This window comes from Mirounga angustirostris, unplaced genomic scaffold (assembly GCF_029215605.1).
Source record: "Mirounga angustirostris isolate CCGP_5_RB_7025 unplaced genomic scaffold, mMirAng1.0.hap1 SCAF_2, whole genome shotgun sequence".
Classification (NCBI taxonomy): Eukaryota; Metazoa; Chordata; class Mammalia; order Carnivora; family Phocidae; genus Mirounga; species Mirounga angustirostris.
The window spans coordinates 4,300,643-4,322,187 of record NW_026991710.1 but is presented as its reverse complement, the minus strand read 5'-3'; the positions used below and the strand labels follow the sequence as shown (position 1 = coordinate 4,322,187).

At 47.7% G+C, this 21,545-nt stretch overlaps 1 protein-coding gene across 3 annotated transcripts in view; it reads left to right on the top strand.

The window, feature by feature from the left end:
* TBC1D14 (TBC1 domain family member 14) overlaps positions 1-21,545 on the top strand; it is a 104,854-nt gene that overhangs the window by 40,628 nt on the left and 42,681 nt on the right. For all 3 annotated transcript variants that reach the window (XM_045881530.3, XM_064584238.1, XM_045881532.3), the window contains exon 3: positions 6,029-6,149. In XM_045881530.3, the coding sequence (XP_045737486.1) occupies positions 6,029-6,149 (121 nt within the window). The remainder of the gene's footprint in view (positions 1-6,028; positions 6,150-21,545) is intronic.

Genomic DNA, 21,545 nt, shown 5'->3' with positions numbered 1-21,545 from the left:
TGCCCCCGACCCATCTTAATGCTGCATATGGATGTGTCATGAGCCCTTGGGCTGTTTTCAGTCTTTTTGTGACGTTTTAAAAAAACAGTTTGTTCCAGCTGGCGTATCTCATCAAGATGACGTGCACATTTCTCATGCGTTCAGTTGCATATGTGGCTGGGGGCCCCATCCTGGGCGGCAGAGTCAGGAGGCGAGGGGTGTGGAGGTCTCCGGGCTGTCTGCTTCCCCACTCCCTCAGCCCCACTTGGCCCCTTGGCAGCCTTCTCTGGGTTTTCTGCCTATGGGGGCGCACTGGACAAGCCTGTGGCTCATAGCGTGGAGGAGGCGGGGGAAGGGGAGCTGTGGTCAGGGTCTGTGCAAACCCAAGCTCGACTCTTCTTGGTGAGGACCGGGTCCTGATGGGCCATTTTGTCCCGGTTAAATGTGTTCGTGCCTGATCTTGCTGCTAATTGTGATGAGGCACTTTACTTGTGGCCTGGCGCCCCACAGCTCACAGGAGAGCTGGTGGGCAGAAATTAACACACCATTATTTTTAGCATTACTTTGTCATTGGTGTCCCATATCTCTTCCTCTGAGTTGTTACCTCTTGAAATGAAAAGAATTATTTTGCAAGCCAGGGGTAAGGGCCCCAGTGAAATCTTGACTCCCTTTTCCTGCGCAAGGGTCTTTTGCCCCCACAGGATGTGAGGATTATTCTTTATCCTCGTAGTGGGTGTGGCTTAGTCATCAACCACCGCAAAGCGTATTTCCCAAGGCCTCTTAAGCATTTTTGTAAAATGTGTCCGGATAGGCCTTATCAGCAGATCCCCAGTGGGGCCAGCACCTTTTGGGTCACCTTCCTTCAGCCCACCATTCCTGTAAACCTGGCCTCTGCCCCCCAGGTCCCTCTGATGCCTTCAGGGTGTGGAGTGCTGGCTCAGCTGGAGGGGATTGAGTGGAGGACAGGGCTGTCAGTCCCCTAGAGGAGAAGCCCTCACACGGTGATGGGGACAGCAGCGACTGTCCCCTACTGAGTGTGCGCGCGAGGCAGAAGGCCAGGCCTGTGAGGTCCCTCCCATCGTTTGATCCTCGAAATGTGCCTCTGATCAGGAGCACATCAAGGGTAGGGGGACGGCACGTGTGGTGGTGCCACAAATGGGGAAGCCATTGAAGGGATTGGGGGACAGGGCTGGTGGGATCCGTTTGTGCTCTCAGAAGATGGTCCCGCCCGCCGTGTGGAGGAGATTTCTGGGGCGTTGTGGCAGATGCAGTGGGAGTTCCTCAGGGGCCCAGGGCCTGATGGTCATGTCCTGTGCCTGAGGGACACCTGAAGAAAGGGTGGGGTAGGCACATGTGGGGTGTGACAGGCTGTCTGCAGGCCCGATGTGTGTAGGCCCCGGAAAGACACAAAGAGCAGGACTGGAGAGGGGGGCCAGACCCTTGCCAAATCAGGTGAGAGCTCGAGCTAACTTGAGGAGAGATGGAAGGTTTCTGAGCAAATAAGACCGCCTCTTTTGTTGTTCACTATAGTTGAGGCCCTCAGAATGATTCCCGGGATGAATGCGGCCTGGCAGGTTGTTGAGAGAGCCTCCTGCCTGCAGGGAGGCTCCTGGGGCAAGGCTCATGAAGGATTGTAACGCCATTGCCCGCCTCTTAGGGGACCTCTTTGGAAGAGTCTTCAGCGGCTTCCTCTTCATTACTCACCCCTGCCAGCTGCAGGAGGGTGGACCCGAGTGGGCATCACGGAAGAAGGGGGATAGTCAGGAGGAAAGCCATGCCCACTCCCAGGTGGGCTGCGTGTAGGTCAGAAGTGCCAAGTGGGTTTGCGGTTTGCTCGCCGGTGCGGGTGGGTGGGGCTGCAGTCCTACCATCCTCATGGCTCTGCACCTGCCTCCCCTGCAAACACATATGGTCGCTACTCCATTTGCCAGCAAACAGGTATGGGGCACCTGCTGCATGCTGGCCAAGATTCTGGGGTTGCAGAGGGGCCTCTGCTCTGCTCTCCTGGCAACCCCACCCCAAGGGAGAGGTGTGTGGAGAGGAGAGGGGACAGGGTCCCTCCAACAAGCACAGAATAACTTGGTGAGTGCTGTGGGGATAGCTACTGTGGGAGCCCAGGCCCGGGGGTCTGGCTGGTGGCAGCCAGTCAGGGAAGGCTTTGCAGAACCAGGGCAGACGTGAGGACTTCCTGAAGCTGGTGGTGGGACAGGTGCATTTAAAATAGTTGATGAGGGCGCCTGGGTGGCTCAGTTGGTTAGGCGACTGCCTTCGGCTCAGGTCATGATCCTGGAGTCCCGGGATCGAGTCCCGCATCGGGCTCCCTGCTCGGCAGGGAGTCTGCTTCTCCCTCTGACCCTCCTCCCTCTCATGCTCTCTGTCTCTCATTCTCTCTGTCTCAAATAAATAAAAAATCTTTAAAAAAAAAAAAAATAAATAAAATAAAATAAAATAGTTGATGAAACAGGAAGGCTGAATCAAGCAGTCCCCGTGTTTTGCCCCCTGGTGAAGTATCACAGATGGTGTCGATGACTGGGGATATGTTAATTCGCTGGGGCCCAGGGCTCGAGAAGCCCAGGGATCCATGGCTGTGTTTCCCTCTGGGCTCTCCTGGACTGGGGAGAATGGCACCACTGTGTGACTCTCATCCAGGACGACCCCAAGGGTGCCTCCTGGTCAGCCAGACTGCATAGGAGTCAAAGGGCACGGTTGGGGCTCCTGGGCTCTCCCCACCCCATCCATGTGCCTGGCCTGGGAATGGGGTTTGGACACGTGACGGGCAGAGGCAGGTGCTTGGCTCTACCTGGCCTCCTGGGCTCAGCGGCCAGCTCCATGCCAGGCTTCCAGTGACCCACCGACCTGGAAGGGAAGCCAGAGACTGGAACCTTTCTCTGGGCCGCTCCCTGTTCCCTGTGCCGAGGACACAAAGGGCTGAAGCTTGGGCGGGATTTCCTGTCCTTTCAGAGCTCCTCGGCCTCTGATCCACAACAAATAATCCAACCAGGGATACCTCTCATGAGCCTTTCAGAAGTCATAGCCTCTCATGTATCATGATTTTTGATAAGTTCTATCTGTACTACATTTGTACAGACTTAGAGAGCCTTCTCAGGGGATGGAGAAAGCAAGGTTTCTGTTCCTCTTGCTGCTTCTGCTGGCCGTCTCGGTGACTAGCACCACAGGTCCGGTTTGCCTCCCGGGTCACAATCACCCAGTCGCTTCTGTGCGGTTCTCTATCCCAGTCCTTACTCCTCTAGACCCTCAGTGACCTGCAGCTCTCCAGATTAGGGTCGGGGTTCATCAGGAGGTGTAGGCCTTGCTCCTGGCCCCTCCCCTTCCAGGTGCATTTAGTTTCCTCACCTTTTGTCCCTCGTGCCCCGTTCCCTTCTCCAGAGGCATCGCCTCTTTAGCAAAATGTAAGCCAGTGAACCAGGCTCTTAGTGCCCTTCTGGGCACCTGAGGTTTTAGCTCAGTTTGAATTGTGTGTCTTCCACCAAAGGCTGAGTCTTAGATGTTAAATAGGCTGGGCCTGGGGACAGCTCAAAGTTTATTTCTTACAAAGGTGTATAGAATTGCCTTGGGCTATAAAGTGGTTTCTGAAATGGGTTCTATTATAACCACAACAGAAAAGCAAGGAAGAGTACGTGAAACCATTTGTTTCCTTTTGGGAAGGTTTTATAACTCTATTTATTTATTTATTTATTTATTTATTTATTTATTGATTGTAAGATTTTATTTATTTGACAGAGAGAGACAGAGAGAGGGAACACAAGGAGGGACAGAGGGAGAGAGAGAAGCAGGCTTCCTGTGGAGCCCGATGCGGGGCTCGATCCCAGGACCCTGGGACCATGACCTGAGCCGAAGGCAGACGCTTAACGACTGAGCCACCCAGGCACCCCTATACCTTTATTTTGATATGATTTCAAATTTATTGAAAAGTTGCAAGAAAAATAAGGAACTTCCACGTATCCTTTACCCAGATTCACTGTTCATGTCTCACTTCATGTGTTTGTTTTTTTTGTTTTTTTTTTTAAGATTTTATCTTTTTGGGGCGCCTGGGTGGCTCAGTCGTTAAGCGTCTGCCTTCAGCTCAGGTCATGATCCCGGGGTCCCGGGATCGAGTCCCACGTCGGGCTCCCTGCTCGGCAGGAAGCCTGCTTCTCCCTCTCCCACTCCCCCTGCTTGTGTTCCTGCTCTCGCTCTCTCTCTGTCAAATAAATAAAGTCTTTAAAAAAAAAAAAAGATTTTATTTATTTGAGTGAGGGAGAGCAGGAACAGGGGGAGAAGGAGAAGCAGGCTCCCTGCTGAGCAGGGAGCCCAGTGCGGGGCTCGATCCCAGGACCCCGGGATCATGACCTGAGCCGAAGGCAGATACTTAACCGACAGAGCCGCCCAGGTGCCTCCCACTTCCTGTGTTTTATCTGTTCTGTGACTCTGGTATATATGCCATGTAAGCAAGTAGGTATTTCTTGGAAGCATTAGAAGAACCAGTTGGAGGTACTAGTACATTCCCTAAGAACAAGGGCATTGTCTTACATAAGCACTGTGCAGTTACCAAGATCAGCAAATTTAACGTTAATCTCGAGCCGTTTCCTAGTCCACGGTCTGTATTCACATTTCGCCTGTTGTTTCAGGAATCTTCTCTTATAGTCTGTCCGCTGGTCGCTGCCATCGGCGAGGCGGGCCGTTGGCAGCACGCCGGAGGGGGAGGCGTGTGCTGGGAATGCCGGCTCTGAGCACCTGCCCGAGGAGGCTTGCCTTTGTAGGAACAAGGAATTTGTGGGAGACGCTTTCAAGCTAGGTGGAAACTCTCTTCCTCATGCAGCTGTGAGCTGCCAGGCCGAGCGCCCACTGGCCCTTGCCCGTCACCGTGCTTCCTGTGCTTGTTAGGCTGCTTTCCCTCTTCCCCCGCTTCTTTGTGTTTGCTCGGATCCATGTGGGCTCTTGGATTTTCGCTTTATTCAATGGATGAGAATCCCTTGCCCTCATTATTTATTCCGACGGCTCGATTGTTCCAGATTTAGCCAGTGGGAGTCCTTGTTTCAAGCTGGCTACTGTTTGCTTTAAACATGTCCCCGTATTTCTCTGGGCACTTTCTTACTTTCTAGCACAGGAGATGCTGCGGGTTCATTTTATACTTTCCAGTGAGCCCTGGAAACCCTTTGTTTTTAATGAATGCACCAGTATGTACATTCCAAAACGTAGTTTATTGTGTACTACTGTTGGGGATTTATCTGTGTTCTTTGGGACTTTGGTGTACATGTTTTTGGGAGAGAAGACCTCATGACTGTCACCTGAGTGGCTCTCTTTTCATGATAAGTGGGTAAGGCAGATTTACCTTAGAGATAACTTAAACTGAGCTAGAGGTTAATTATTAAAGCAACTCTTATTTTTTTTTTAAAGATTTTATTTATTTATTTATTTAGTGCATGAGAGTTGGGTGGGGGGCGAGGGAGAGAATTTCAAGCACGCTCCACACTGAGCACAAAGCCTGATGCTGGGCTTGATCTGATCTCCTGATCCTGAGATCATGACCTGAGCTGATACCAAGAGTCGGACACCCAGCCGACTGAGTCCTGTGGTGCCCAGCAGCTCTTACTGTTTAAGCACTGACTGTGTGCCTGTCATTTTAATTCTTACAAAGACCCTTGTTAACCATAAGGAAACTGAGGCTCAGAGAGGTGAATATACTGGTCATAGTCACACAGCTAGTGAGTAATTGGGCCAGGGTTTCAATTCAGTTCAGTCTGATTTTAAAGCTACCTTTTTCTGAAATACTTTATTGTGGTATAAGGTATTTCCTTACTCCGAACTGTAGAATTTGTACATGTCACAGTTGAACAACAAAAAGCTTATTTGTGGTTTTAGGGGCTTTTTCCCTACTGCATAATTCTGTGTCTTCTGTGATGACAAGTCTGCAGAGTTAAAGCTTGTGGTTCATCACAGTGTTCTCTCAAAGGAAAGGCCCCTTGTTTTCATTAGAGAGTGACTCGGCAGTCCTGGTGTTTCTGTGAATACCCAGAAGTTCCCTAACCCTCTTATTTTCTTCCTATAGGAATTTGCTTGCTAGAAAACAGAATGCAAGACTTGACAAACAAAATGACTTGGGATGGAAGTTATTTGGAAAAGTACCACTTCGAGAGAATGCTCAGAAAGATTCAAAGAAAATACAAAAGGTATACGACATACAAAAACGCAGAAATACGCTGTGCAGCATATATTTATGAACCTTGCCAAAATACCTTTATGGAGGCTTTGAAATTGGAAAACTTTGTGTTGATCTGCATGCCAAGTTCTTAAAATTTAAGTCTGTCTCCAGAAAGTTGATGTCTTTAACCTTTTCCATTCCTTGTAGCTTACCGCATGCGCACGAGAGCACTGGATTTAGCTCTTAGTAACGTCACTTGATCGGTTTTTCCACTACTAGTTGCAAATGTGTTTATTGTCAAATTTTTATTATTTGTGTTCCTTATTAAAGCACTCTCCCTCTCCGGTCCCCTGGGTTTCTTGGAGTTTAATCCTTCCAGTGCTGATTGGCCAGGAATGCGGGGGCCATCATTCACCCCAGCTGTAGTATGACCCTCTGCCCCTTGCTGGCTCGGGAGCTGCCCCCTTGTCCGAGCGTGGGGAGGGCCTGCGGTTATCTCATCACTGGGCTTCCTCGCTCTCCATGCAGGGAGTGATGCCAACAGCTGGAGGCATGTGCTCATCTTCTCAAAGACGGCTCGTGTACAGACTCCACGAGGCCAGGGGTATCTGTGGCCTTGGACCCTGACTGTTACCGCCTGCGTCCTCCCCTGGGCTCTGAGTCCCAGCCATCCTCACAGACTGCCGTTTGCCCAGGGCTGCGACACTGCCCCCCACCCCCAAGCAGGCTGACTCCTCCCACCTCAGTTTTGTATTCACTGACAGTCTTTCAGTGAATATTTTTGAGGACCTACTACGTGCCAGGCCTCGTGTGTGGTGCTGGGCTTCGAGAACTGACCACGGCACCTTGCTCCAGAGCGCCCCTCTGGTAAGGAGAGGCCTCCAGGGCAGGTAGGGAAAGGAGCACTAGGGGTGGGGGTGGGGCAGGGCCTGCTGGGCCAGGCTGCACCCAAGGTCGAGTTCAGAGGTGTGGCAGAGTTAATAACGTGGGGGATCATGAGCTGAGTGATTACCCTGTGCTGGTTTCAAATGAGTCAGCACTTGGGCTTCTAGTTCATGTAAAGCCTTCTGAAGAAGGTACTATCATTGTCCTCATTTTACCGAAGAAGCACTTAAGACACAGGCTGAGTGACTTGGGCAGAGCTGGACCGTACCCCAGGGCCCTCTCTGCTCCTCTGCCGAGGGGCTGTGTGCCGCAGGAGCCCGGGGAGCAGTGGGAGGGGCTGTCCCTGGGGCTTGTGTGCTGTGCTGGGCCTGGAACCTGTCTCTGACCTGAGGGCTCGGGGGAGCCCCTCGAGGGTTTTACTTACCTCTGGAGTGATAAGTGCCCCTGGCAGGAATGTGGCTCTTGGACTAGTCCAGAGGAGTAAAGTGGGGTCTGGCCTGGCGCTGTGGTTGTTGTGGGTTGCAGGGGACGGCCCCTTTGAGTACCAGACACGTTGGGTAGAGGGGCACAGCGTGTGCGGGGAGGCGGTGAGTGCATGCTGGGGCCCTGGCTTGAACAGCATGAGGGATCTGCACGAATTTCAGGTGTTTCTGCCTTGGCAAACTGAAGGTGTTCTGAATGTTGTCCCAACATTCCCTGTAGCAGTTATCTGGGCCCAGGACTCTCACCAAGTTAGAATTCGTTTTTATAGATTGTTATAGCATACAATTAAAAGGTGATGTGTTTGTATGCAAAGCTCAACTATAAATTCTTAGAAACTAAATAGCCAAGGGGCGCCTGGCTGGCTCAGTCGTTAGGCGTCTGCCTTCGGCTCAGGGCATGATCCCAGGGTCCTGGGATCAAGCCCCGCATTGGGCTCCCTGCTCCGCGGGGGGCCTGCTTCTCCCTCTCCCACTCCCCCTGCTTGTGTTCCCTCTCTCGCTGTGTCTCTCTCTGTCAAATAAATAAATAAAATCTTTAAAAAAAAAAAAAAAGAAACTAAATAGCCAAGCTGAATTTTTAAAAGAAATCCACGCTTTGAAAAAAGTAACCATTATACTTAGATTTTCCCATGACTCAGCGTGTTTGAATTTCTTATCTTTTTCGTTCCTTTTTTTTTAAGGTGAACATGGATTATGTTCTTGAACCTAAAGAATTTTTGTGAACCAAAATGACTAGGTCCGCTAATTATGTGTTAACAATACTGCAAAGAAGAGGACCATTTGGCTTCAACCATCAATAATAAAGGATGTAATTGTACCTGCATGAGTCACACGATCCTGCCCATGTCCTGTTCGCTCATGCTTTGTGTCTCTGGCCCTCTATCCCATGCCTCCCTCCCTGGGGCTGGCAAGGCCCATGTGGGATCCAGGGCCAGGGACCTGCCACTCTCGGGATGCTCCTGGGCATCAGGCTGGAACTGGCTGTCCAATGTCAGCTCACAGCCTTTAGAGAGCGCAGAGCTGGGGCTGACTGTCGGGGCCCGTGATCTCAAATGGTGCCAACAACTCCAGTTAGAGCCGAAGCATAAGGAAGGGTTTAGGCAACTCTATTTCCTTTTCCCATTCTCTTTGAAATGTTTTATCACACAGTGATTGAAGAGCATGGACTTCGGAGTCAGACTGCCAGAGTTGGTATCCCAGCTCTGCCACAGCTGAGCTGTGTGGGCAAGTCACATAACCTTTCTGAGCCTCCTTTCCCTCCTCTCTAGAATTTGGAGAACCATAGTACCAGCCTTGGAGGGGTGAGGATTAAATGTGCGAATGTACATCGTGCTCAGAACAGCGCTGAATGTCGTAAGTGCCAGAAAGCGTTTGCTGTTGTTACTGTGACACACAAGAAACAGAACGCAGTGTGAGAGAATGAGCCTGAGGCCTCCACAAACCCCTTCACTTGCATGTTCAACAAATACTGCACCATGCTGAGGCCAGGCCTGTGGTTGGGTCGGCACGCTTCAAGGAGCCTGTGGCTGAGCCGAGGGGACAGGTGCACACGCCAGCCAAGGTCTTTGCACTGGAAGACTTGCATTTGATTTCCCCCTTCACCTCTCCTTATCTGTATAACCATGGGCCAGTTACTCTTTGGCAACTAGGGCATTACGAGTCCTACTCACTGGATTGTTATACATTAAGAGATCATGTATGTGAAATATTTTTGTCCCGTGTTTAGCACAGCCTGTGGCCCAGAGTTAGTACGCAAGGAGAGGCAGTCATGACTTTTCATTAAGAAATCGGTCCAGCAAGTGGCGGGTGCTACCCCTGGTTTGCCCAGGACATCCTGGGACACATCTGACATCCTTGTAACGGGTCCAGATTCTCTTCACTTGAGCCCTGTGTGTACATGGCTGCCATTTTTAGGAAATGCTGCAATGTTACTTTCAGTTACGTTTTCAGATTTCATAAAAGTTTTGGAAAGTAATGTTCTCTCAGCTTACATTATTTCAGAGAGATGTTCTAAATAGGGGAAGCAAAAATGACCAAGGATAGCTATGAGAATGACACTAAAGCGGAGGTTCTCAAAGTATGGTCCCCGGACTAATATCATGACCATCTGGGTGTTTGTTAGAAACACAGGTTCTCAGGCCTCACCCCAGACCCACTGAAGGAGCTGTGGGGCTGGGGGCACCACAAGTTGTGTTCTAGCAAATGCTCTAGGTAGTGGTCACGCGCATTCACATTGCAGAAACACTGCTATTGGAGAAGGGGATGCTGGATATTGAGAGGCAAATAGCCATCTTTGCCTACAACAGGTTAAATAAGTGGTCCAAAGTACACTAGATACACATTGTGGCAGCTGCTGGTGAACTGGAGAGGTCCCCGAGAATAAAGACAGGGAGAACGCATTTGAAGACAGCTGTCTTCGGGTCTCCTGTCATCGGGTTTGTATGCGCCAGGGCTCTGGCCACATTGGCCCATCAGGGCAGCACACCCTTTTCCTTGTGAAGAAAGAGGAACCTTCCTTCTTGGATTCCATAGTCCTGTGTTCCACAGATTTGAGCCACTGTGGGGGTCTGTCCTGGGATTACAGTGAAGGGCAAGACTTATGTGGCCCCTGCCTTCGTTGGACCTTACCGTAGATCGGGGGCAGAGATTAAAGCACCAGAACTCTAGGTAATTGCAGCTGTGATAAGCCTTGTGAAGGCAGGTGGCGTGTGGCCATCCTAGAGTTTCTGCACCACTGGTTTTTTCAAGTGACCGCCCGTTCCCAAGTCCAAGGGGCATTCCTCGGCCCACGTCTTATCAGCCTCTCCTGTGCTCCTTGCGAGCCTTTCTGACCTTGACTTCCAGGTCACCACACTCTCCTCTGCGGGGTGCCCTCTAGATTTTAGAGTGCCTCTCAGGTGCTTCTCTGTCTGTGGTCACCCCCTAGGAGACCTCAGCTGGACTCAAGGCTCCACTGGCCGCCCCCACATTTGTTCCCAGCCAGGACCTCATCCCTGAACTGTAGATTTCGGCCGGGTGCTCCACTGGGTGTCCTCCAGCCACTTCCTGTCTGACTCTTACTTTGTTTTTTTCCATACCGTTGGGCCTCTTCCTTTTGCATGTTTCCCCATTTTGGAAGGTGATGGACTTAGCCTTCTTCTTCAGGTCTAAAACTTGAGAGTTGTTCTTGACTTCTCTCTTCTCACATCCTCCTTCCAGGCTGACTGGCGTTTTGTTTATGTCTGCGTTCTGTCCATGACTTTGATGTGCAGCCTGGTTTGGGAAGCAGTGATTTGCTGGGGAATTTCGATGCTCCGGTGATATTGTGAGGATGAAGTCTTATTAAAAGATCTCACTGCCATCGCCTGGCATGAGGTAGTTGTGGTTTACTGTTCCTCAGTTGCTCGAACTATTGGAAACGGGGGGTGGATTTGTAAAGATAAATTAGCAGTACTTAATTATCCTGGTTATATTAATTGGTAGAAGACATAGAAGACGTTAGCAAATTAAGAGAAAGAAAACACTTGGCGTCTTATTGCCCTGAAAGAACCACTGTTTGCATTTTGGTGGTGTTCCTTTCAGTAATTTTCTCATGCACTGTCTTTTTATTTTTATTTTTTTGAAGAAAAGACCACTTAAAAAGTAAAGGTGAGTCTATGTAATTTGAGGAGATGTGGGAGGAGCTCAGGGCTGCACACATTTGGGGGATGCTTCAGAGCAGAGTTTGTGAATCTTTTAGACATAACACTGGGTACATGGACTTGAGGGATTCAGGCAGTGTGCTGTTGACACCCCAGCGCAGCTGCTGACGGGCAGGGACCACTGTAGGGAGTACGGGCTTGCGGGCTTCCTTGTCCTGGATAAAACATGTCCCGTGAGCCAAGAAGCATACATGTGTTTGTATAACCTGGAACGTGTTGGACGGCCTTCTGGAATTTCCAGTCAGCTCTTAGATATGAAAGAGAGAATCCCAGAAGAAGGCAAATCCAGAACAGCCTGAAGTGGTATTCATTCTTCTCACCTCTGGGTTCTGTGAAGTCTGGGTAATCAGAAAAGCATAAATCATCAAAAAATGCAGAAAAGACAAGCCTGGATGGTCAGTGCAGGTGGCTGGTGATGGGCCTGCAGGTAATTCTAAAACAACAATGAGAAAACTTCCTTCATCTTCAAAATGGGTTTTGAACCAGTTTACAGAACAGAGCAGTTCCCAGTTCTGGGTAAGGAGTAAGCATACTCTAACCTGTCTCCTGATGAATACAGCTATCAAACTGGCAGGTGGACTTGGGGGGAAAAAGACCACAATTCAGAATACCTCTGAGTTGATTGACTTTACCATTTTTCCCCTCTGATATTCCCCAGGCCAAACGCAAGTTATCCTAAAACCCAGACACGGGTGTTAATGAGCACTAGGTATTAGAGATGGGTTAGATGGGTGTTGGAGAGCACTAGGAAAGTCTTTCTAGTTCGTGCTGAGGAGTGGTACTCTCACACTCAGAGAGAATGCAGAAGCCCTCCTTTTCATTTTTTTCTTTTCTCTGTTTTCTCATTCCCTAGCACCCATGCAGTCTCCTGGCAGCAGAAACGGGCCAGCAGGAGCCTGAAACTCTAAGGAAGGGGAACTGATTAGAGGAGGTTTATTCCCAAGAAGGTGGGGCAGACCCCTGATGCCCTATTCTCTCTCCTCCTACCACTTGGCCCAAGGTTGTGGGAGGTGTGTGTCTGGCTAGAGAACCAGAAAAGTGGTGACCCAGGAAATCTGCAAGTTCTGGAGACATTGTGGAGAGGAAGAGCTCAGGAAAGTGACCTTTAAGGTTGTTATGAACTCCGAGGCTGACTCTCAAGTTGTGGATACATGGATCTGACCCTAACTAGCAACAGTAGACTTGAAAACTGGACTTTGGGAGTAGACCAGCACCCACGCTGGCCACTGGGCAGTGCACATGGGCGGTATAGTCAACAGGTGCTGTGAAGGCTTTGCAAAGTCAACTGGCTTTGGAGCCGTAACCCACAGAAGGCTATTTGGAATGTGGGGCTGGAATCCAACCAAATCAATTGTCTATTAAAATAAAAATGTCAACATTCTCCAAAGGGTTTAGACAAGACCCCCGAGTCTTGTAACACAACAGTCAAGATGTCTAGGATGCCATTCAGACATACTAGGAAAATCTCAACTTCCGTGGGAAAAGATAATTAACAGACACCAGTACCAAGATAACACAGGTACTGGTGAATTATCCAGCAAAGACTCTAAAGCAGCCATTGTAAAAATGCTCCAATGAATAAGGGGGAATGTTCTTGAAATAGGAAGGTAGAAAGTATCAGTAAAGAATTAGAAAATATAAGGAGGAACTATGTGGAACTTTTTTTTTTTTTTTTTTTTGAGAGAGAGAGCTGGGTGGGTGAGGGGAGACAGAGGGAGAGACAGAGAATCTCAAGCAGGCCCCACGCCCAGCGCGGAGCCCGACACAGGGCTCGAGCTCACGACCCTGAGATCATGACCTGAACCAAAATCAAGAGTCAGATGCTTAACCAACTGAACCACCCAGGAGCCCCTACACAGAACTTTTTAATGAAAAATAACAGTAACAATAAAAAGCTAACTGGATAGCCTCAGTAGCAGAATGAAGGTGATAGCAGAAAGAGTGCATAAACTTTGAGACAGGTCCATAGAAACCATTCCATCTGAACAATACAGAGCAAAAAGATTGGAGGAAAAATGAACAGAGCCTTAGGGACACGTGGGGCAGTACTAACAGGTCAAACGTTTGTGCTCTTGGGGTTTCAGAAGGAGAAGAGAAAGATGGGGTGCAGAAAAAAATATTGGACAAATAATGTCTGAATACGTCCTAAATCCGACAAAAGATCTAAACTTACAGATTTAGGGAGAGGGGGGCTCAGTGAACTCCAGACAGGAGGAAGCCACAGAGGCCCATGCGCAGACACATCATAATCAAACTGCTGAAAATAAAGACAAAAAGTATCTGACAAGCAGGCAGAGAAAATGCATTACCTATTGGGGAACGACAATTTGAATGATTTTTCGCATCGGAAACCCATTTTTAATGTACTGGAAGAAAAGAGCCCTCAGTCCCAAATTCTGTCGGGCATGATACCCTGCAGGGGTGAAGGTGAAATGCAGGGCTCTCAGATGAAGGAACAGTGGGAGAATTTGTTGCCAGCAGATCTAACTCAGTGAGTTGCTAAAGGAAGTTTTTCAGACAGAAAGGTCATTACACCTGAAGGAGACATGGAACATTTGGAAGGAAGAGCAGGAGAACGGTGAGGGTCTAGGTAGGTACAGTGGACCCCTGTTGTCTTAGTGAGCTCTTTAAAACATGTCCTACTGACAGCAAGGATGAGACCGTCGTCTGGTTTTCAATGTCTGTAGGTGTCACATAGAGGGATATATATGGTGGTAAGAGTGTAAAAAAATTAAATACGCGTTATAATCCCTAGATCGACCACCAAATTATACAAAGAGTAAAAAACACAGCAAATTAAAATGAAATTCTAAAAAGTTCAAAAAATAAATCAAGGCAGGAAAGAGCAAATAGAGGAAGGAAAAACGTAAAACAGACAAGATGATAAACTGAAACATATCAGTAATTATGGTAATATAAATGGTCTGAACACACCAGTTGTGTGTCTGAATGCCTAATCCTGACAGATTGTCAGAATGGGTGAAAAAATTAAAAAGACCCAAATATGTGTTGTCTAAAAGAAACTCACTTCACATGTAAAATACGTAGGTTAAAATGAAAGGATGGGAAAGGATACACCATGAAAGCACTAGTCAGAATGAAGATGGAGTAGATAGAGTAGCATAAGAAAAAGTAGATTTCAGAGCAAGGGAAGTTCCCAGGGACAAGGCGGGACGTTACCCAATGAAGACAGAATGACTGAATGTGTGTGCACCCACAAGAGCTACAGAATGCATGAAGCAGGGCAGAGCTGAAACAAGTGTACAAGTCCACAGTTATTACTGGAGTGATGACTCTCTAAACAGTGATCCATGGACCACTGACAGAATCAGCCAGGACACAGAAGGACTGACCATCACCCATCAGCCAGCAGGACTGACCTTTGGAGAATACTCCGGCCTCCCGCGAGAGTACCGCACACATTCTTGACAAGCGTGCATGCAACATTCACCAAGATAGACCATAACCTGTGTTATAAAAGAAACCATAAAGCTGGAAGAATTAAAATGACACAAAATAGGTTCTCTAACCACAGTGGAATTAGATCATAAAGCCGTGACACAAAGATAGCAAGAAGCTTCCCCAAAACTTGGAAATTAAATACGTAACACACTTCTAAATAAATCATGGGACAATGAGGAGGTCACAAAGAAAGTTAGAAAATATTCTGGACTGAGCGAAAATAGAACATACCAAAATTTGTGGGATATAATGCTTAGAAGGAAATTTATAGCATTAAAATGCTTATATTAGAAAAGAACAAAGGTCTCCAATCAGTAATCTTGATTTTCTACTTTAAAAGCCATGAAAGAAGCAAATAAACCCAAAGCAAGCCAAGGGGTGGGGGAAAATAATAAACATAAGAACAGAAATCAATGAAACTGAAAATGAAAAAATAATAATGAAACCAAAAGCTAGTTCTTTGAAATGATGAAGAAAATTGATCAAAACTGACAAAAAGAGAGGTGAATCAAATAATAAGACGAGTGAAAAAGGGGGATACCACCACAGACCCTACAGAAATTAAAACAATAATGAGAATGTCATGGATAACTCCACGTTCTTAAGTTTGATAATTTAAATGAAATGGTCCATTTCTTTGAAAATCACAAATCACCAAAACTCATCCAAGATGAATAGATGACCTGAATCATCCTCTAATTATTAAAGAAATGGAAATCTCCAAGCCCAGGGAGTGTCATTGGTGAGTTCTACCAGTATTTAAAGAAAAATAACATCAATTTTAGAGGAGGGACTACCTCCTGATGCATTTTATGAGGGCTGTATTACCCTGATACCAAAACAGGACAAGTGCAGTACAAAAAAAGCCAATTTCAGACCTCTATCCCTTATGAAGACACACATAATCCCCAGTAGAATATTGGCAAGTTGAATCCATTAATACTTTAAAAAAAAAAATGGGCAATACACCACAACTAAGTGGCATTTTTGCCAGGAACGCAAGGTTGGTTTGGCATTTGAAAATCAGTCAGTGTAATCCCCCATATTGATAATCTTGGGTGAGTCTCAGGGGTATTATCTGAGTGTAGGAATCTAATCTCAAAAAGTTGACAGCCTATACGATTCCATGTATGTGACATGCTTGAAAATACAGAGCCGTAGTGCCAGGGATGGCCTAGGGTGTGAGGAGCAGGGAGGAGGTTTTGGGGATGGTGGAACGGCTCTGCATCTTGGTTGTGATGGTCGTGGCTGGAGGAAAGTCATAGAACTTTATGTTCTGTGGTGGTTGGTGGTGGCTGTTAAAAGTCATAGAACTATGTACATCAAAAAAGCTGTTTTAGGGGCGCCTGGGTGGCTCAGTCTTTAAGTGTCTGCCTTCGGCTCAGGTCATGATCCCAGGGTCCTGGGATCGAGCCCCGCATCGGGCTCCCTGCTCCGAGGGAAGCCTGCTTCTCCCTCTCCCACTCCCCCTGCTTGTGTTCCCTCTCTCGCTGTGTCTCTCTCTGTCAAATAAATAAATAAAATCTTAAAAAAAAAAAAAAGCTATTTTAATGTAAAAAAAAAAAAAATGAAGAATGAATGGTCCATCAGGGCGTTTCCATTTCTAGGGATTCATCCTAGAGATGAATCAGTATGTAAGCAAAATGTTGGTTGCTAAGGGTATGGATTGCAGCACCAAAGGTTGGAAGCAAGCTAAATGCCTGGCAATGGAGAATTGGTTAAATCCCTAAGTGAAATAAAGTGCAGATCTTGAAAAGCAAAGCGAATAACCATTCTGTGAGTGTGCTCTGTATTTATAAAGGTACATGCATATCTTTGTAGATGCAGAGACTCTCTCTGGAAGGATACTTACACAACTGATCATGATAGAATTACTTTGGAGAGGGTAATGAACTGGGGATGTGGGAGATAGGGAGGAGGGCAACTACTTTCTCTGTATACCCTTTTATACCTTTTGGATTTTGTTCTCTATGTGTATGTCTACTCTAAAAAAGATATTTTTTTAAAGATTCTATCTATCCATCCATCCATCTATCTATCTATCTATGAGAGAGAGCACAAGGAGGGAGAGGGGCAGAAGCAGAGGGAGAAGTAGGCTCCCCGCCGAGCAAGGGGCCTGATGTGGGACTCGAATCCAGGACCCTGGGATCATGACCCAAGCTGAAGGCAGACGCTTCACCAACTGAGCCATCCAGGCGTCCCAGTCTAAAAAATACTCTTTAAAAATGTGTGTAGGGGGCACCTGACTGGCTCCCTGGTAGAGCATGCAACTCTTGATCTTCAGGTTGTATGTTCAAGCCCTACATTGGGTGTAGAGATTATTTAAAAATTAAAAAATCTTAAAAAAAACCCAGTTAAAACAATATTAAAAATGTGTGCGGAATGATAGAGGAAAAACTTGAGGAATTTTGGGCACAGGATAGCCAGATGAAGCCAAGGGTGAATGGATGTCCCAAAATACAACCCACGAGGTCTCATGTAACTCCAGAGGCACACTACAGATTTGGCATTGAGCTTCCCAGTGGACCGAGGAAAGAGGGATACATTAGACAGCTGTGGCGATCCCTTGTCGGAAGCTGAACCTGTTCTGGAAGTTTGGGCGTGTTAGGGTGCTAGGCAGCATGTTTGTATGCAACAGGGACCTTCTGGTGGAAGGTGAGTCTCAGGAGATGATCACAAAAAATGTCCAGTCCCCCTTAATTTGGGTTTTTGGAGAAGCAGCAGGTTAAATATTTATCAAACCTGTACATGATGCCTTTCTGGACGAGAAGGGAAAGGAAGCAGTGGGAAGTTTCTGTAGGGGAAATGGCAAGGTCATTGCATTTGACCTCTGTGTTTATTCTTGGGATAGGTTGTCTCCCACTGTTGTGGTAATGGTTAATTTATTCTGAGAAGTGTAGCTCTTGTACTTCAAGTGCCTTTCAATGATATAAACTGAAATTCCAGCGCATAGTGCCTCTTACGGTTTGCTTATTTTTCCTAATGTGGAAGTGATAAATTCCCCATCTGTCTGCCCACGTGGTTCCCAGGAGGAGAGAGGGATTCTGGAACAGGAGCCCACGTGTTAGTTCTCTTGCAGATCTTCCCTGGGGGCCTCTGACAGGGCAGGGGTCAGAGGTCTGCGGTTTGGGAAGGCAGGGGGACCACGAGAGGACTCTGACTGGGATCAGGGGTCCCCGAGTGTGGTCTTGGTTCTGTTGTCCACAGTCAGTTATGTGGCCCTGGGCCAGCAACTGCCTGCCCGAACTTTGGTTTCCCACTCTGCAAAGATCATGTGCACCTAGCCCGTGCTTGGGAGGGTCAAGTAGGATGAAGGCACTCCCGGGGCAGCGGCTGGCATCCATTGGGAGCTCAGTAAAGGTCAGTGGCTCCTCCTGTTCTGGTCTAACCTCATGGCTACACCTTCACTCTTGTGGGTGATTAAAAAAAAACAACAACCAGCTTTGCTGCAGGAATGTTCAATGTGGTTTGGAAATTGCCGTTGGCAAAATCAGCCTTGAATTCCATCTGAAGTGGCTTAAAAAATGTTTTTTTCTTTTTCAAATGATGAAAATAATTAATGAAAAAAGACCCAAATGATCGATGTAGGTGGGGTAAAACAGGAATGCCCTCTGTACCCCAAGACTTCCCAGCCCCTCTTGGTGGGAGTCTGACAGATTAGTGCCCACCCTCCCAGAGTATGTACATACATTTTTCATCCATGTAAATACAGTTACTACAGAATCATAGGCTGTGTGAGTTGTGCACATTTTCTTTGGTGTGCACACGCCAGGTACTCAGGAAATTGACAAATAAGCAACTTAAAGATGCAGTAGGCTGTGCTGAGCTGGAGAGCACCACCCGTGTTCTGAAGCCAGTTTCCCACCGACCTTGGGCTCTGGCAATGGCATCTGCATTCTGGTGGCCCATCCTGTAACTGGAACCAGAAAGATGCATTTCATGGTAGCAGCTGAACGGAGGCAGCTTCCTAGGAAGACCCAGACAGATGGCCCCTGGGAGCTTTCGAATGCTTTTGCCCTTCTCTGGGCAGTTTAGTGTGTTGTCATGAAAACAGTGACAGCCGAAGAATACTGCTCTTCCATTGATCTAGTTCCCAGTGGAAGACTGAGATTTTCAAGTATTTTGTAATCTCTCAAACACAGTTGGAGCAGCGGGAGAGACACTTCCAGTGGCTAAGGGGCCCAGGTCTGGCTGGCTTGCCCTACGGGTCCAGTGGGGAGTGCAGGGCCCAGTGCACAGTAGGCTGCCTGAGGAGGCCTAATCAGCAGGTGTAGGGGTGGAAAATTTTCCCTTCTTCCCTTCTAGGTTCTTTGGTCTGTCTAATAATGAAACAGACATAACAGATTAACAGGAGAAAAACTAATTTTGTATGTATGGGAAACTCAAAGAAATGACCAAAGCAGGCGGCTTTTAACACCTTTTAGACAAAGAGACAGTGAAATTGTAAAGAATTGACAAGATGAGGGGGTTTGGACTTGGGGTAGTAGATTAGTGAAGACGTAAAAAGGTTTGTTTACGCAGCCTTCTTGGCCCTGAATTCCTTGTCTCTGGTGGCAAGGATGCCTCTGTCCCTCCTGGTGCAGGGAGGGTACCTCCCACACGGGAGACTTATTCCTGCTTGCAGGGGGACAGAAGAAGGTCAGAGCTTCCTTGCACTCACTGTTTCTCGAGAAACTTGAATTCAGAACAATCGGTGTGCCAAAGTAGCATGTTTGGGGTGGCATATTCTATGCTTCTTCATAGACGACTGCGTAGGACGCTGAGAAACCTCAGATTGGTGGAGACTGAGGCAATTTCCACACCTCCCTGTAAGTGACTTGTCTAACTTGAACTCAGAGTGTTACTTTTAAAAAACATCTCGTTGGCTTGGAAGCACTTTGGATGGGGCCTTCGTATTGGCACTAGAAACTCCAGTGGTGTTCCCAGAAGTAATAGGCGAGTGCTACATTTATTCCTTGGTCTCATGCCTGGGTCTGATCATTAATGTGGCCTCGGGCCCGTGAAGGGAGCACCAGTGAAGGAAACTGAAATCTTGGTTCAGAGGCAGCCCACCAGAGAAGTTGGCAGTTAAGAGGTTCTGGAGTCAGACGGCCTGGGTTCAGATCATGCCCTGCCACCTACCATCTGCTGCTTATCCGAAGAGGCCCCTCAGAGCTGCAGGTGCTGTGTTTGGGGACAAAGAGGTAGGGGAGGGGCCTCTGTCACAGTGCCACAAACTTGGGGGCTGAAAATACACATTTATTCTCCTACACCTTTGGAGGTCAGAAGTCTGAAATGTGTCTTCAGGCCAAAATCAAGGCGTTGGCCAGGCTGGGCTTTCTAGAGGCTCTAGAAAGGGGGGAGTCTCTTCTTTCCTTTCCAGCTTCTGGAGGCTCCTGGCATTCCTTGGCATGTGGCCGCCTCACTCCAACCTCTGTGTCTGTGGACACATGGCCTTTCCTTCTATAGTCACATCCTCATTTGCGTCCCCCTCTTAAGGATACCTGTGGTTGTTTTGGGCCCACACAGATAATCCAGGATAATCTCCCCATCTCAAGATCCATAACCTTAATCACACCTGCAGAGCCCCTTTTGCCATAGAAGGTAACATTCACAGGTGCTGGGGATTCCGACACGATTTTATGCGGGGGCCATCGCTCAGCCTAGCACAGTCCCTACCTTATGGGATTGTTAGGACTGAATGAGGCTCACTGGGTCTCAGCTCAGGGCTCCCTCCGAGATGATGTTCTGAGAGGTCTTCCCTGCCCTCCTTGTCTGAATGACCACCCAGCACACCCCCATCGGTCATCATGGTCATAGGACTCTGCTATTTCCCATCTTAAGTTCTTGCCCAGTTGTTTCTTTACTGCCTGCCTCTCAACCCCTGCTAGACTACGAACTCAAGAGAGCAAGGTCTAGAACTTGTTTGCTCAACCATTGCTTTATCTCCAGGGCCTGGAACCGTGCCAAGATTTAGTGGGTAGTTAATACATATTTGTTAAGTGGATGAATGAGTGTCAAAATCCAATACATACCACTTTGTAGGCATTTTTCTTCTTGTTTTTATGACAACATAGGCGTTTTCCCATATCCTTAAATATTCTTTCAGGATCTTATTTTTACTAAGTAGTGGCCTTCTGTGTAATATGATGTACTTAACCAGTCCCCAGGACTGGGAAGTTGTTCCTTTGGTAACCTTTTGATCCCTGCTCGCAGTGGTCTTCAGCAAGGTTGGGTTTGTCAGCATCTCTGCTAGGACGCTGCATTGAACAAGTGGATCGGTCTTACCTCCTTGACCTCAAAGGGTAAAGACAACGATGTCATAGATTAATCAAATAAGCAAATCCCCTGTGCTGGTAGAGATACAGGAAGCCTGGGAATGAGTTCTGGTTAGCTCAGAACACTTCAGGAGGAAGAGTTCTTTAGGCGGATGAAGGTGGATCTAAAGCCACACTGAGATGGAAAAAAGGCTCTTTTAACTTCTCATTTTTGCTTTAAGTTTCAAAATTTAGTAAAAGGCAACCTGTTATCACATGGTATAATATATAGTTAAAACTTTTAAGTGGTCCTCAATTCTAAAATAACGCAATAGAAACCTGTTAAAGTAACTTGCAGGCTCCAATCTGCCAGAAGAGATAAGCAGTATGTTTTGGTAAGCGTATCTTAATGCATATTTAACACATGCTTAACACGTATCTCTCTCGTATTTAAATTTGGTGAGACTGTGGGCTGAGGTTGGCTGATTTCTAAAGTGTATGCGGCCCTAGGTGTCTAGGAGGCGTGGAGAGCGGAAAACCCACTCGTCTGTGAGAAAGGAGCTTTATGGTGTTAGTCCTCTCTGGCTCCAGGAACTGCTTCCAGAAAGCCAGCAGTAAGCCCGCAGGCGGGTCCACTGCCTCCTGGGGCTCTGGAAATCTGGGAGGTTTCTCGAGCACC